The following is a 13,627-nucleotide window of genomic DNA, read 5'->3' as shown; positions in this document are numbered from 1 at the left end:
AGTCTATTTAACACATGTCATGTCAGTTACTAAACAATTAAATTTATCTGTCAATTTTTTTTACTTGTGTGGCATCACGCAACTCTCATGTGAACTGCTACGTGAATTTATAATAAAAATTGTAGTATCCCAAACATTTTTAATTAATATAAGAGTAGACGCCGCCTATGTTTATAATTCTTTTAAGCCCCACCTCTTAATAACTGTTATTTTTGGGAGATTAATAAGGGCTGCTATGTTGAGAAATTTTGCATAACCGTTCCAAAAGTAAAAGACAAGTACTACTTTTTTCTTTTTCTTTTTTTTTTACATTAGACTAACGAGAAGTTTACCAAGTTAAAAATTCACTTTCTTATTTTATTTTATTTTAATTACATACTTTTCAAAAATACCATATATGCTACTCCCTAAATCTTTTTATGCTCTATTAAAATAATTTTTTATTTTAACTAATCTATTTTTATGATATCTTTCTCTCAATCATGTAGAAAAAAACACAAATAATTCAGGCCGTCGTGCGAAGTCAAGAAACCTGTCTTAGTGTGCTCGACGGCCGCTACCATTGCACCTACTGACACTATTCTCATGTTGCAAAGGAGAGAGAAAATAAAAGAATGGGAAAATTATTTGACTTCGTTACATGTGTGAGCTAAATACTCTTAAAAATCCAAAAAAAAAAAAAATTACTGTTGTAAATGGAGAGTACAAAGTGGGAGTGATTTTTATGGATTTTGGCCAAATTTTGACTAAAAACAATGTATTTGGAAATTGGCCACCCCAATACTTTTGCTCTTACTTACACTTCTACTTCATCGACTTTTCTCTTCTGTTTTTTATTGGCCAAATTACTTCATAAGTCATAAGCCATCCTCTTTCTTCAAGATAGCATTAAAAATAAATATCTCAATCATTTTCTTTTTCAAACTCATACTTCTACTTGAGTTTTAGGATATCATATCCGGCCATATTTATTTGTATCATATGTCAGAATTCTGTTTTTTTTTTTACTTGAGCATGTTAAAGTATTGATTAACTGATTAAATTTATCTATTCCTACCAACTTAAGCTTTTGAGATAATTTGTAATTTAACATGGTATCAGAACCTACCACAGAACGAATGGGACCCACATTACTTATCCCGTGACAAGGACCAAGAAAAATATCAATTTGAGCGCACGTGAGGAAGGGTGTTGAGAAATAATCATACATTGCCAGTGGACAAAATCTTAGGCATGTATATAAGGAATGAACAACTCTCTCTTATAGAACTAATTTTATGAGACGAGTTAGACCCACAAATTTTTTTATGACATAAGAGCCTATCATAAGATGAATGGAACCACACTACTAACCCAAAGAATCAAGATTGAAGTATTTTTTATTTTTTTTAACCAAAATATGGATAAAGTTTATTTCTTTTAACGGTAACATCCAAAAGCACGCAATAAAACGGAGAGTCTAGATCGGGTACCTGCTTTTTGAAAGCGTGTAAGTGAACCACACTGGAAGCAAACCAGCGATCTCAGATTCCCTAACGTTGTATTCGAAGTCAAAATTGCCGAGTTTGACTGCGAACCTCAGAGCGAAGGCGGCGCTTTTGAGGCAGCTTTTTCGTCTACACTAAATGACGAAGAAACCCTTTGCCGAGCTTTTTTTTCCTTTCTTTAATTTTTTGGACGCAAATGCCCCTCCTTATAAAGCTCTAGTGCATGCATTGATTAGGCAAGGGCAAAATCGTGCTTTACGAATAAAATACGCCTTACGGGTATATTAAGATCCAACGGCTAGCGATATACAGACGTCATCCAACATTCCAACTGGCTAAGAGAGTATATTTCGTAGTAATTGGGCTAAAATATCTGCTTAAAGCCTTAAATGATCAAATTGCCCTTACAGGTTTTTTTTTTTTTTAATAGTGGCCGCCGGCCGGGGTTTAATTTTAAGCTTTATAGTTGGGTGTTATTTACTCACTCTACCAAGTTTTTGGCTGGCTTCTAGAAGGTCTCCGTGGACATGGATAGACCAATAAATTTCTAACACGTGTACAGAACCTGCAACAACGTTCAGGCCACTTTTGCCAACTGAAAGAACCAATGTATCGGCACAGACGTTGACCACACCCTGGAGTGGTCCTATAGTTTTTTTTAGCTTATATTATTCTTTTATCTTCCCCGACCCTCAATGCTGTCTCATAATTAATTGATTATGAGCAGTGATTTATATAATATTAGCATACATAAACAATTATAGACACTAGTGTTATAATATATATATATATATATATATATATACTGTTTAAATAATATTTTATAATTAAATAATACTAACGAGCATGACAGTTCATACACGCTATTATTATATAAATCACTGCTATACATATATATATATATATATATATATATATATATGTGTGTGTTTTTTCCATGCTTATAAATCGTAATCTAGCTGCACTAGTTATAGGATCTTCTCATTTTAAGTTGAAATGAAAATAATGTATTTCATAGTTAGATTTTGTTTTATTATATATACTTAATGATATTACGTTATTTAAAAATTTAAAATAATAAAACAACATATATAATATTAAATTTTAAATTTATAAAATTTAATATATGCTATAAAACTTGAAATGAAGAGAATCCTGATAAGCTGAATCATGATAGTTTTCTTCCTTGTGAAGTAAATTAATGTGGTTTTTAAGCAAATATGCATGAATTGCCCAAAAGAAATTCCTTTTTCAAACAAGTAGGTTGAGGGTTGATAATGATCGTCAATGACAGTGCAATTTCACCTATTATGTATTGGCGGGGTCATAGACTTTCTTCTGGCCAACCTAAATCTATCAATAACTTTGAATGTTAAAAATATATATATATAATGATAAACATCATTTTTATATGTCTAATTTAGCATATACAAACTAAAATAAAAGAAATGGCCATACTCATGCGTATGCAACAATGCCAAATATAAAATAGTAATGCAGGAATATAAAAACCGATTATTTAAGAAAATTGTACACAAAAGTTCTCAATTCAGGAATAATATATTCATTTTTTAATTTTTTGTTGAAATTTGCATATAATAAATGTTCAGAAAGTGAAAAAAAAAAAGATAAAAAAAAAAAAAACTGATTTATCAAGTAACTCAAAAGGCCTTTGTGTACTTTACATATATGGCTGACAATTTTTTACGCGTTTCATGAATTCGATACGATTTTAACATAAAATTAAAGATTTGGAATTGAAGAGTTTAATCCATTTAATTAAATTGATCGAATTAGTGTTGTCCTGTGGAGTTTTATATTTGTGCTTTGACATGATTCGAAATAATTGGCAAAAAACTTTTTATATGACTTGCAAACAGGATAAGAACTCAATATAAAATTAGAAGATTAGTGCTAAAAGGTTTGATTTGTTTAATTAAATAAGTCGAGTTAAGATTGACCTATATAGTCTTATACATGTGTCTCGATACGACCCGAATCCAACATGAGCACGTGAATTGCCACTCCTATCCAGGGTTAGTAATTTTTGACACAACCCGTAAACTCAATACAAAATTATTAGGTTATAATTTGGCATAAACGGATTGACCTGCATGGCTCGTTTAATAAAAATGTCATATATGGGTTGACCAAATCGACACGTTTATAAAATTATGTATATTTTTATATAATAAATATATGTTGAAACGAGTAAAACATGTCGCATTCAAGCCTAAGTGGGTCAAACGGCTTGTTTGTAACCCGTTTATTAAATGTGTCAAGCGGGTCTGTTCGAGTTTAACGATTTGACCCGTTTAACTTTGGATTCAGGTTTACCTCTATCGAGTTAGATAATCCAATCGGTCGACCCAAACTCAACCTGCCAACACATTTTGCCAAAAAAAAAAAAAAAAAGACCAGTCATTTTTTTTGGTTAGAAAAAACATTATTGATAAAATGAAAATGCCTTATTTATGAAATTGTCAAATTGACCTACTACTTGTCTTTGGTCGGAAAAACTGAAAAAGAATTAAAATAATAAAAAAAAAAAAAATCGGTTAGTTGTATACTCTCTTGTCATGATTGAAAAATTCTGGTAAAGGGCGTTTATGTGAAACAGACCACAAAAAGCAGATGAAAATTGAAAATGGCATTACCCTGCAATTTCCACAGAAAGCCGAGGTATTTTTAGTAACAACCCGTTTCGTACAAAGTATATTCCTATTCAAACACCCGCAAAAGCACTTGAATTTTGTTTTGGACATTTTGGGAAAACAACAGAAGAGCCCTCCTCTCCCTTTCTCAGACACACACAGAAGACGGGGTTAGGAGGGAAGCCTCTGGGAAAAGAGGGTTGACCCTCTCTCTCTCTCTCTCCATCTTCTTCTTCTTCATATTCTTCTCAAGGTGTCCTTCACACGCTATAATTCCCCTTTTGATAATCGTCTTCCTCTTCAACCCCTCCCCTTCTTTTATATCTCCTCTGACTCTCAATTCCTCATCCATTTCTGGGCATTTCCCTCCATACCCAATTCGTGATACCTCTGTTTTTCCTTATATTCCCCCCTTCGTACCAATTACGATTTATTTTCTCGGAAACCCAACTCTTTTCGCTCAAGGAAAGATTCAATTTCGTTAGATTTTGATTGGGTTTGTTTCATATTCAGCTCAAACTTCTTTAAATTCCGACACCCCCGTTTGACCAAATATCGAAAATCCCAGAAAAGTCGAACCCTGTAATCCATGGGTAACTGTTGCGTAACCCCAGCGGTCGACGACGAGCTGAAGAAGGAGAAGAAAACAAAGAAGCCAAACCCATTTGCCATCGACTACGGCGGGGCCAACCCCAATGGCGGAAGCCACAAGCTCTCGGTCCTGAAGGAGCCGACCGGCCGCGAGATCGAGCTCCAGTACGAGCTGGGGCGCGAGCTGGGTCGCGGCGAGTTCGGCATAACATACCTCTGCACGGACAAGGCCACCGGCGATACCTTCGCCTGCAAATCGATATCGAAGAAGAAGCTGAGGACGGCGGTGGACATCGAGGACGTGAGGAGGGAGGTGGAGATCATGAAGCACCTGCCCCAGCACCCCAACATCGTGACCTTGAAGGACACCTATGAGGACGACAATGCGGTGCACCTCGTCATGGAGCTCTGCGAGGGCGGCGAGCTCTTCGATCGGATCGTCGCCAGGGGCCATTACACGGAGCGCGCGGCTGCCGCGGTTACCAAGACCATCGTCGAAGTTGTTCAGGTTTGTATTTTTGGTGAATTTTTGAAGTTCCTTTTTTTTTTTTGCTTTTTAGATCTTGTGTTCACGTGGGGTGTTGTTGTGCTGATTAGTTTTCCGCTTGAGAATTTGGTCATGTTGGTAATAGTTTTTTCTGTATGATGGATATGCAAATCCGAAACTAGCTCACAAAGAATAAAGCTTGCCAAAATAAAATAAATAAATAAGTCCAAGCCTTATTGAAGTCTCCCTGGAATCAGAGTGCTGTTGAAGTACTATTTTTTATTCCTTTTCTTTAGGCTGGTTGATTTTGATGAGGTTTATATAAGTTAGCTCTTGTGGATAAGTTGTGAACTTGTTGGATATTTAATTCTGGTGACTTGAATATATTACCTTTTTTGTGTTTGGATTCCCCCTTATAGAGTTTTTCTTTTTGAGCAATTCAATTGTGTGATGAAGTTGAGTAACTTCTAATGCTTTTTACGTCTTGCTTCATCTCTATTGTAAAGAGTACCCGTATCATCTAGTTTTCCAATGAGCGATCAGTTTCATTTGTTGCTATTGCAAAACATGAAATGTTTTCTGCGTTTTTCTTTTAGCAAATGGACTTCGATGTTCAATTTGAATTGCACCTTTGCTCAACTACATGCTCAGTATCTTTCCTGTTCAAATCCATGATGCTCAGACTGTTCTAGAGATATGTACAGATGTGACAATTAGTGAAATGGGTTTCTTTGTTATATTTCTGTTCTGATATACTCTTTTAGTAACAGCTACCTAGTACCTGATTTCACAACTATGCAGGTCCCACTTGCCCGCTTCTTTTTTAGCCCTAGTGTTATTTGCTAGACTCCCGAAATTTTAAGTGATTATTCCATTTGAAATAATATTCTTTCCATTTTGGGGAAAAGAGAAGAAGTTTGAGATGGGCTTTTTGTCACGTGTTTAATATGGTTTATTGTGTTGCAGATGTGCCACAAGCATGGCGTGATGCATCGGGATCTCAAACCTGAGAACTTTTTGTTTGGTAACATGAAGGAGACAGCACCTTTGAAGGCAATTGATTTTGGGCTTTCAGTATTCTTTAAACCTGGTATTTTTTCTTTTGCTACCACATTTCATTATTTTGTTCCTCGTGTCCCCATCAATTGGTTGTATCCTTTCATGTACATAAGCTGAGTTGGTTATTTGTGCAGGTGAGAGATTTACTGAGATAGTTGGAAGTCCTTACTACATGGCTCCTGAGGTGCTAAAACGGAATTATGGTCCAGAAATAGATGTTTGGAGTGCTGGAGTAGTCCTTTACATCCTACTTTGTGGTGTCCCGCCTTTTTGGGCAGGTTAGTTTTGTTAGACTAAAAAGAAATTTGTTTGCTTTTGTGAAAGTTTTAAACCAAACAGCCATTAAAACAGTTTCTATTCGACTGTGTTACAATAGGTGTATTTGTGAGAAGTGTGTGTATATATACATAAAATCTGTTGTTTTTTATGCAGAAACTGAACAAGGAGTCGCACAAGCAATTATACGGTCTGTTGTAGATTTTAGAAGGGATCCTTGGCCTAAAGTTTCTGATAATGCAAAAGACCTTGTGAAGAAGATGCTTGATCCCGACCCAAAGCGAAGGCTTACTGCTCAGGAAGTGCTAGGTAATGTTTAGTTCTAATCAATAGCTAGTGTTCCTATTGTATTCCTATCAATAATCAAGTTGATTATGTATTCCTAAAACTTTTTGGAGTTCAAATACAGCAAACTGTAATTTTTGCTTGTTCATCAAATGCAGATCATCCTTGGTTACTGAATGCAAAGAGAGCTCCAAATGTTTCTTTAGGTGAAACTGTGAGGGCAAGGCTCAAGCAATTTTCTGTAATGAATAAGCTCAAGAAAAGAGCTCTAAGGGTAATGCCTCAAAAATTTCTGCTCAAGAAAACTTTGTCCTGCATGTTGATCTTGGTTGGATGTTAAGCTGAATGATTCATTCAAGTGCTTTTCTCTTTTGTTTGTTGAATTTCAAATTTACAGGTAATTGCTGAGCATTTGTCAGTGGAAGAAGCTGCCAGCATAAAGGAGGGGTTCAAGTTGATGGACATTAACAATAAAGGCAAGATTAACAAGGATGAGCTAAAAATAGGGTTGCACAAACTTGGCCATCAGGTTCCTGATTCAGATATTCAAATTCTAATGGAAGCGGTAAGTAATACCCTGCATTTGAGATCTTTTAACCATATTTAGGCTTAACGCGGTACCTTGATAATATTTTAGCTTGATGGGTTCAAAATTAAATGTCTGTAAAATATATTTTTTTATCTTATTTGAGGTGCCTTTTAAGTTCTGATTGGAATATGTCAAACTAAATGCAAAAATGAGCAATATGACTAGTGTTTTCCACTTGCACTGAACACATTTTTCTGTCAAAAAATTGTTTTATAGATACGAGTGTTTGAATGGTGACAAGCATGGAGACTCATCATGCTTAATTTATGTGCAATTTGTAATCTTGGGAATAATGAGAGGCTGTTCTTGCAGGGTGACGTAGATAAGGATGGATATCTGGACTATGGAGAATTTGTAGCCATTTCTATTCACTTAAGAAAGATGGGCGATGATGAAAAGCATCTTCACAAAGCCTTTGAATTCTTTGATCGAAACCAGAGCGGTCATATAGAAATTGAGGAGCTACAAGATGCCTTAGCTGATGACATTGAGACAAACGGTGAAGAAGTCATTAATGGCATTATGCATGATGTGGACACAGACAAGGTTGGTCACATTGTCTTAAAAAATATTTTTGTTACTAGTTTCTATTTATTTACACTGTTTTATGCAAAGTAGCATATTCTATTCATAATCTAGAGTGGGCATATATGCTTGGATGGCAATAAGATGTGATTTAAGTATGTAGATTTTTACACAGAATACAGAATTATGGTACAAAACCTTTTTAAGCAAAAAATCAGTGAAACTATTATAATCTGCTATGGTATCCCCAATTTATAGAATTTCTACATACGGAGATCACCTACATACATTTGCATGTTTTTGGGTAACACTAGCATGATAAAATGGCTAAATCAAAGATTTTTCTTGTAAAAAATGTTTCCTTTTTGAAGAACTCGGGGGTTTGTTCTCTTTTGTGGGGTTACCAATAGTAGATTCTATATTTTGTGAGATTACGTTAGCGCCACATTATTGCATGCTTAAAACCGCCCTTAATCCTGTTCCCTAAACTTGCAGGATGGAAGAATAAGTTACGACGAGTTTGCCACAATGATGAAGGCAGGCACGGATTGGAGGAAAGCGTCGAGGCAGTATTCACGAGAGCGGTTCAACAGTCTCAGTTTGAAATTGATGAAGGATGGATCATTAGAGACAAACAGTTAGTGTAGATGGAGTCAACAAATGGCAAGTTACTCTTGGAAAGATGCATATTAAAAAAAAAAAAAAAATCTTCCTCCTTTTTGTTTTCACAATTCCTTTTTTTTTTTATTATTATTATTTTTTTAAAAAACCCTTTTTGGGGGGATTAGTAGGACATGGACCTGGGGGGGTGTCCATGTCTGAATTGGAATGTGTTTCTTTTGTTTCTTTTGTTTGTTGTCGGAGTTACTGGGAAGAAGAGTGGTTGAAGGTTGGGGAAGTTGTTATTTGTGGCTGTAAATATGTTAAATTGGCATATTTCTTCGAAGTATAATATGGCATTTTGGGTGGGTTGGTAGCTTGTGAATTTCAATGTGGATGTTAATTGAGATACAGCTGAAAGCATTGTTGGAAGTATTTCATATATTCTCCTCCCCCCCCCCTCCTCCCCCCAAACTTTAAATAAACTGGAGAACACTTATATTACTTCTAGAAATCACTATCCTAAAAGTAAGATTCATAATCTTGAAGGATTAGGATTCTAACACAGGATATTTATGAATCTTACCAACAACAGAAAAAAAAAAAAAAAAAGAAAAAAAAGAAAAAAGAAAAAAGAAGAGAGAGAGAGAGAGAGAAAGGGTAAGAAAAGAACTAATAAAAAAGACGAAGTAGGAACGCTTCCACAATGACAAGTAGTGGGCGGTTCATCTAGCGAGATTGTGTGTAGGCCAATTAGTAGCGCGATGAACTTTGCAAAAGACCATACTAGAAGAGGTTCAAAATCTGGCAAGCTTTAGAGTCTAGAGATATCTGGCGAGATGAACTTTACAAAAGACCATATTAGAAAAGGTTCAAAATTTGGCGAGCTTTAGAGATATTTGACGAGCTTTGAGATGAATGATTCTAGTTGTCAATCCAACGAGAGGTCCAGGTTGTGGAAGGCATAAACTAAAATTTGCAAATTATCCTCTCCTTTGCAGTAGATTTAATGGCGAGCGATGTAGCCTAGCCTCACCTATCCAAGGATCTTGGAGAGAACTTTTGTGTTTATACACACAAAAAAAAAAAGAAAAAAAAAGTTAATGTTTTTCAAAGCCAGCAAAAAGACAAAAACGACTATTTTTTTAATAAGACAAAAATACTCTTAAAAATTAGAAAAAAAGGGGGAGAAAAAAAACTAAAAACCAAAAAAAAGAAGAAGAAAAAGCGGTAGTCATCGTGGCTTGGCCACTTCCTATGAGTTTCAGGGGTAGTTTAGCCCGCATAGGGTGTGATTTTTATTTTTTATTTTATTAAGGATATTTTTTTTCAATAGAAGAATATTAACAATTTTTAATAGTTTGAGAGAATATTGATGCAATCTATAGCTTGAGGAAGCACGCAGACTTTTTCCCAAATTAAGAAGCAGGAGGCTACCAATTTTGTAACTTCAAATTCATATTCTTTTGTTGAACTCTAGGCTTATTATGTCGAGCCCTTTAGGTTTCTCCACCAGGCTTTGGGATAGCCTTCTAGTTTCGTAATCTTTTGTTCACATGATGCCTCTGAGTCACCATTTGGGCTCAGATAGAATATCAGCCCGAACCCAATATATAATATGTGAAATTAATGTAATCCCACTTAATATTTTTCTTATATATTAAGTCTTAATGAGATTTCAAAAGTTTATTTAGTAAAGTTGAAGGTTAACATATTTTATTTTTGTTATTTAGCACTTGCATATATATATATATATATATATATATATATAGGTTACAGCTCATGATCGATATATTGGCTATATCTAGGTTACAGCTCTTATCTATCGATCATGGAAGCTCTCACAAGCAAGCATTATCGAGCCTGCCTTGTCCATCTTAATCAGCGGTGACCGAAAGATATAGAAAATGTTAATTCATACAATTATTTGATGCCATCAAAAATCAATTATTGGATCATGATTAATCATGGATTACTCGCTCTGATTTGATTGGACCCACAAAACCCTTGATTTTGAGACAGATTTAATTGGACCCACATGCCCACATCCCAATTGTGTAGCAATCTTTCCTAATACCGAACGGTTTAAAAAATAGGTGTGATACAACTCCAACTTAAACTCAATTTTGGCCTAATTTTTAAACCAAATTTCTCTATCTAGTTTAAGGCGCTCTCTCTTTTACAGACAATTTTTTTTTTTTTTTTAAAAAAAAAAACTTAAAGAGAAAAGTTTGGCCAAATTAGGTTTAAGTTGTGCCTTTATTATTTTTCTTTAAAAAATGAGAGTTGCCCGAAATAGATAGACTTTGCAGGGTGAAGCACGCCGGCAATTTTTTTTTATTATTATTAAAACATTAAAAAAAAAATTTGCTGCCTGGCGCGCTTAGCATGCAGCGTGCTCTGAATCACGGCTCGACTTTGCAACTTCCTCTTATAAATTGTTCAAATCTTTATGAAAGACAACTTAATAATTAACAGGATCCTTGTCCGTTAGTCTTCATTAGATTGCAAGACAAGCTCCCAGTTGAAGCTAGAGTGAGCTGAAAGAGTGGATCTTCCCCTTTGTCGGATTATGTGCAAGAATGTCATTTTACCCATTTCAGCATCTTAAATAATCTAAAATGCGAGTTTCAATAGTTGAGAATAGGTGAGCTCTACAATTCTATCTCTGCATGAAGAGTAATGTTAAGCAATATCTTTTTATCCTCTTAAAGTTGATATGACTTTTAAAATTACTATTGGATTAAAATTCAAGTATGATTTATCTAAAATTTAATGGTAATTTTAAAAGTCACATCAACTTTAAGAAGATAAAAAGATGGTACTTAGCATTATTTTTGCTTGAATTAGTTTTTGTACATTATTAGAATATATTTTTAGAATAAATGCTGAACTTACGTCTCATAAAATTATACTTAAGAATACATTTTAAAATTGTAATCGCATTTCTAAGGAATTATTTGGGATTACGTTTAAGAGACCTAAAAGTGCTTTTAATACTCAAAAAGTCTGTTTGAAAGAAAAAGTAATTGTTTAGTAAAAAAATTAAAAGCGCTTTAAGGGTCTAAAAGCCTAAAAATGGCTAAAACGTACTTTTGACAAAAATTTAAAAATGAAACTTTTGCTCAAAAGCTCTTTTTGACTCAAAAATTCTATTTTTCAAACACAATCTCAAACATACTTTAAGAATATATTTTAATCGTGGGACCATAAACGTGTCATTAATAAACCTTACTTTCCGCCGTATGAAACAATTTCCCATGTGCAGCCCACTACAACTGCATGGTATGACGTGTCAAAATTTGAGTAGATGCTCTGTCAGAAGCTGACTAGGATGGCAGTCACGTGGGGGACCTCTCTCACTCTTTTCCAAAGCTGACTAGGATGATAGTCACGTGGAGGGACCTCTCTCACTCTTTTCCACTTCGTTGTCGGCTTTCACTTAACGTATGCAATGCATTTGCACGCTGATCTGTACCTTTTTGTTATTGCTTTTTTTTTTTTTTGGAACTACCTTTTTGTTATTGCTAGTGTCCCGACTGGATCAGGATTTTTTTAATTGAAAGAATAAAAACTATATTTTTATTTTAATTAAATTTTATAAATTTAGTGGTTTACATATTATTAATATAATAAATATGTTCTTATGTCATTTAAAATTATTAAATGATATAACACTCTAAGAGCATTCACAATGAGTTTTTTCAAAAAAAAATTTAAATCTGGCTAGCCACTTTTTAAAACTACTAAAACATCAAACTCTTGACATTTATTTACTTTAATTAAATGTTCTATTTTATTAATGAAACACTTTGCATTAAAAATCTATTTTAATTAAAAGGTAGGGTAAACAAAGATAACGTTTTTCTCTAAACTGGGTCGAAGGAATTTTTTCAAACTCAATCTATAAATATGATATGTGTCACTTTGAATACGTGAAATGCACATATTTTTTAATAGTAGAGACAAAGTCGGTAAACAATCAAATTATTTTTTCTCTACACTTGGGCAAACTATACATCGCAAAGGAGGGGGGTTGTTTTTAAGATTCAAATTTTCAGTAATTTGCAATCAAATTACTAGCAATTAAAACAGTAAATGAGAGATAGTTTCTATAAGGCCCACCTACTCAAATAATAAAGCAGGATGTTTAAGATATGTTCGAACAATAAATCTTATAAAACTCTCTTATACTTACTACCAAGATTACATACAGTTAGGACAACAAAATTCGTAGAATCTAATATCCTTTGTTAGAATATATGTTTCATATTAAGTTGGTCTATTTTATTATAATAATTTTTTTTTTTTTTTTTTTTTTTTTTTAATCAAACAAAGGAAAAGGGAAAGGGGCTACAAGGGAGGGTCCTTGCCACTCCTAAAACGAACAGAACTAAGAAAAGAAGAAGAAGTGGGAATGCTTCCAAACACATGGTGGGAAGCGGCCCATCTAGCTACATTATGTGCACAAACATTTGCACTACGAGAAATCTTCAAAGCTGACCAAACAGGAATGGAGAGCAGAAGATCAAGAGTATCAGAGATCACAGGAGCCGAAACCCAATCAGAGAAAAGGTGTGGATCTTTGATAGCTACAATAGACAGGAGGGAATCACCCTCTAAAATCAAAGAGGAACAACCTACTGAGACAGCGAGAGAAGTAGCCAACAGAGCCGCATGAGCTTCACCCAAATTAGCATCCATAGACGGCAATTTTTTGGAGCACACAGCCAAGAAGTTACCTTCATGATCTCTGAGAGTTGCTGCAGCTACAGCAAAATTAGGCCTAATGGCTACATCAAAATTAGCCTTAAGAGAACCAGGAGGAGGGGAAAGCCATTCTGCAGAGAGGGCATCTCCAGACTTCCAAGCATGAAGATGGTGGAGAGTAGTAGTGCGAATCTTCTTCAACACAGCTTCCGGGTCAGGATGGGATCCACCATGAATAAGAGAGTTACGGGAGAGCCATATCTGATCGAAAAGAACCAAAACAGAAATCTGGAAGCTATGGACATCCTGCGGCTGAATACCAAGAGAAGTAGTTGGATGCAGCAACGACTTGGCCCAAACAGCA

At 34.8% G+C, this 13,627-nt stretch overlaps 1 protein-coding gene across 1 annotated transcript; it reads left to right on the top strand.

Moving 5' to 3' along the window:
* The first annotated feature begins 4,234 nt into the window (after nt 1-4,234).
* Nucleotides 4,235-8,795, top strand: CPK32 (calcium-dependent protein kinase 32). The gene is made up of 8 exons (XM_059606440.2): nt 4,235-5,240; nt 6,186-6,309; nt 6,413-6,556; nt 6,711-6,863; nt 6,998-7,113; nt 7,237-7,404; nt 7,741-7,974; nt 8,449-8,795. The coding sequence occupies exons 1-8, from the start codon at nt 4,731-4,733 to the stop codon at nt 8,593-8,595; spliced, it is 1,596 nt and encodes a 531-aa protein (XP_059462423.2). The 5' UTR covers nt 4,235-4,730; the 3' UTR covers nt 8,596-8,795.
* Nucleotides 8,796-13,627: the final 4,832 nt, after the last annotated feature.

Source organism: Corylus avellana, chromosome 10 (assembly GCF_965113065.1).
Source record: "Corylus avellana chromosome 10, dhCorAvel1.hap1.2, whole genome shotgun sequence".
In the NCBI taxonomy this organism is placed as follows: domain Eukaryota; kingdom Viridiplantae; phylum Streptophyta; class Magnoliopsida; order Fagales; family Betulaceae; genus Corylus; species Corylus avellana.
Note: the sequence above shows the minus strand (reverse complement) of the source record. Positions and strands in the feature narration are given on the sequence as shown.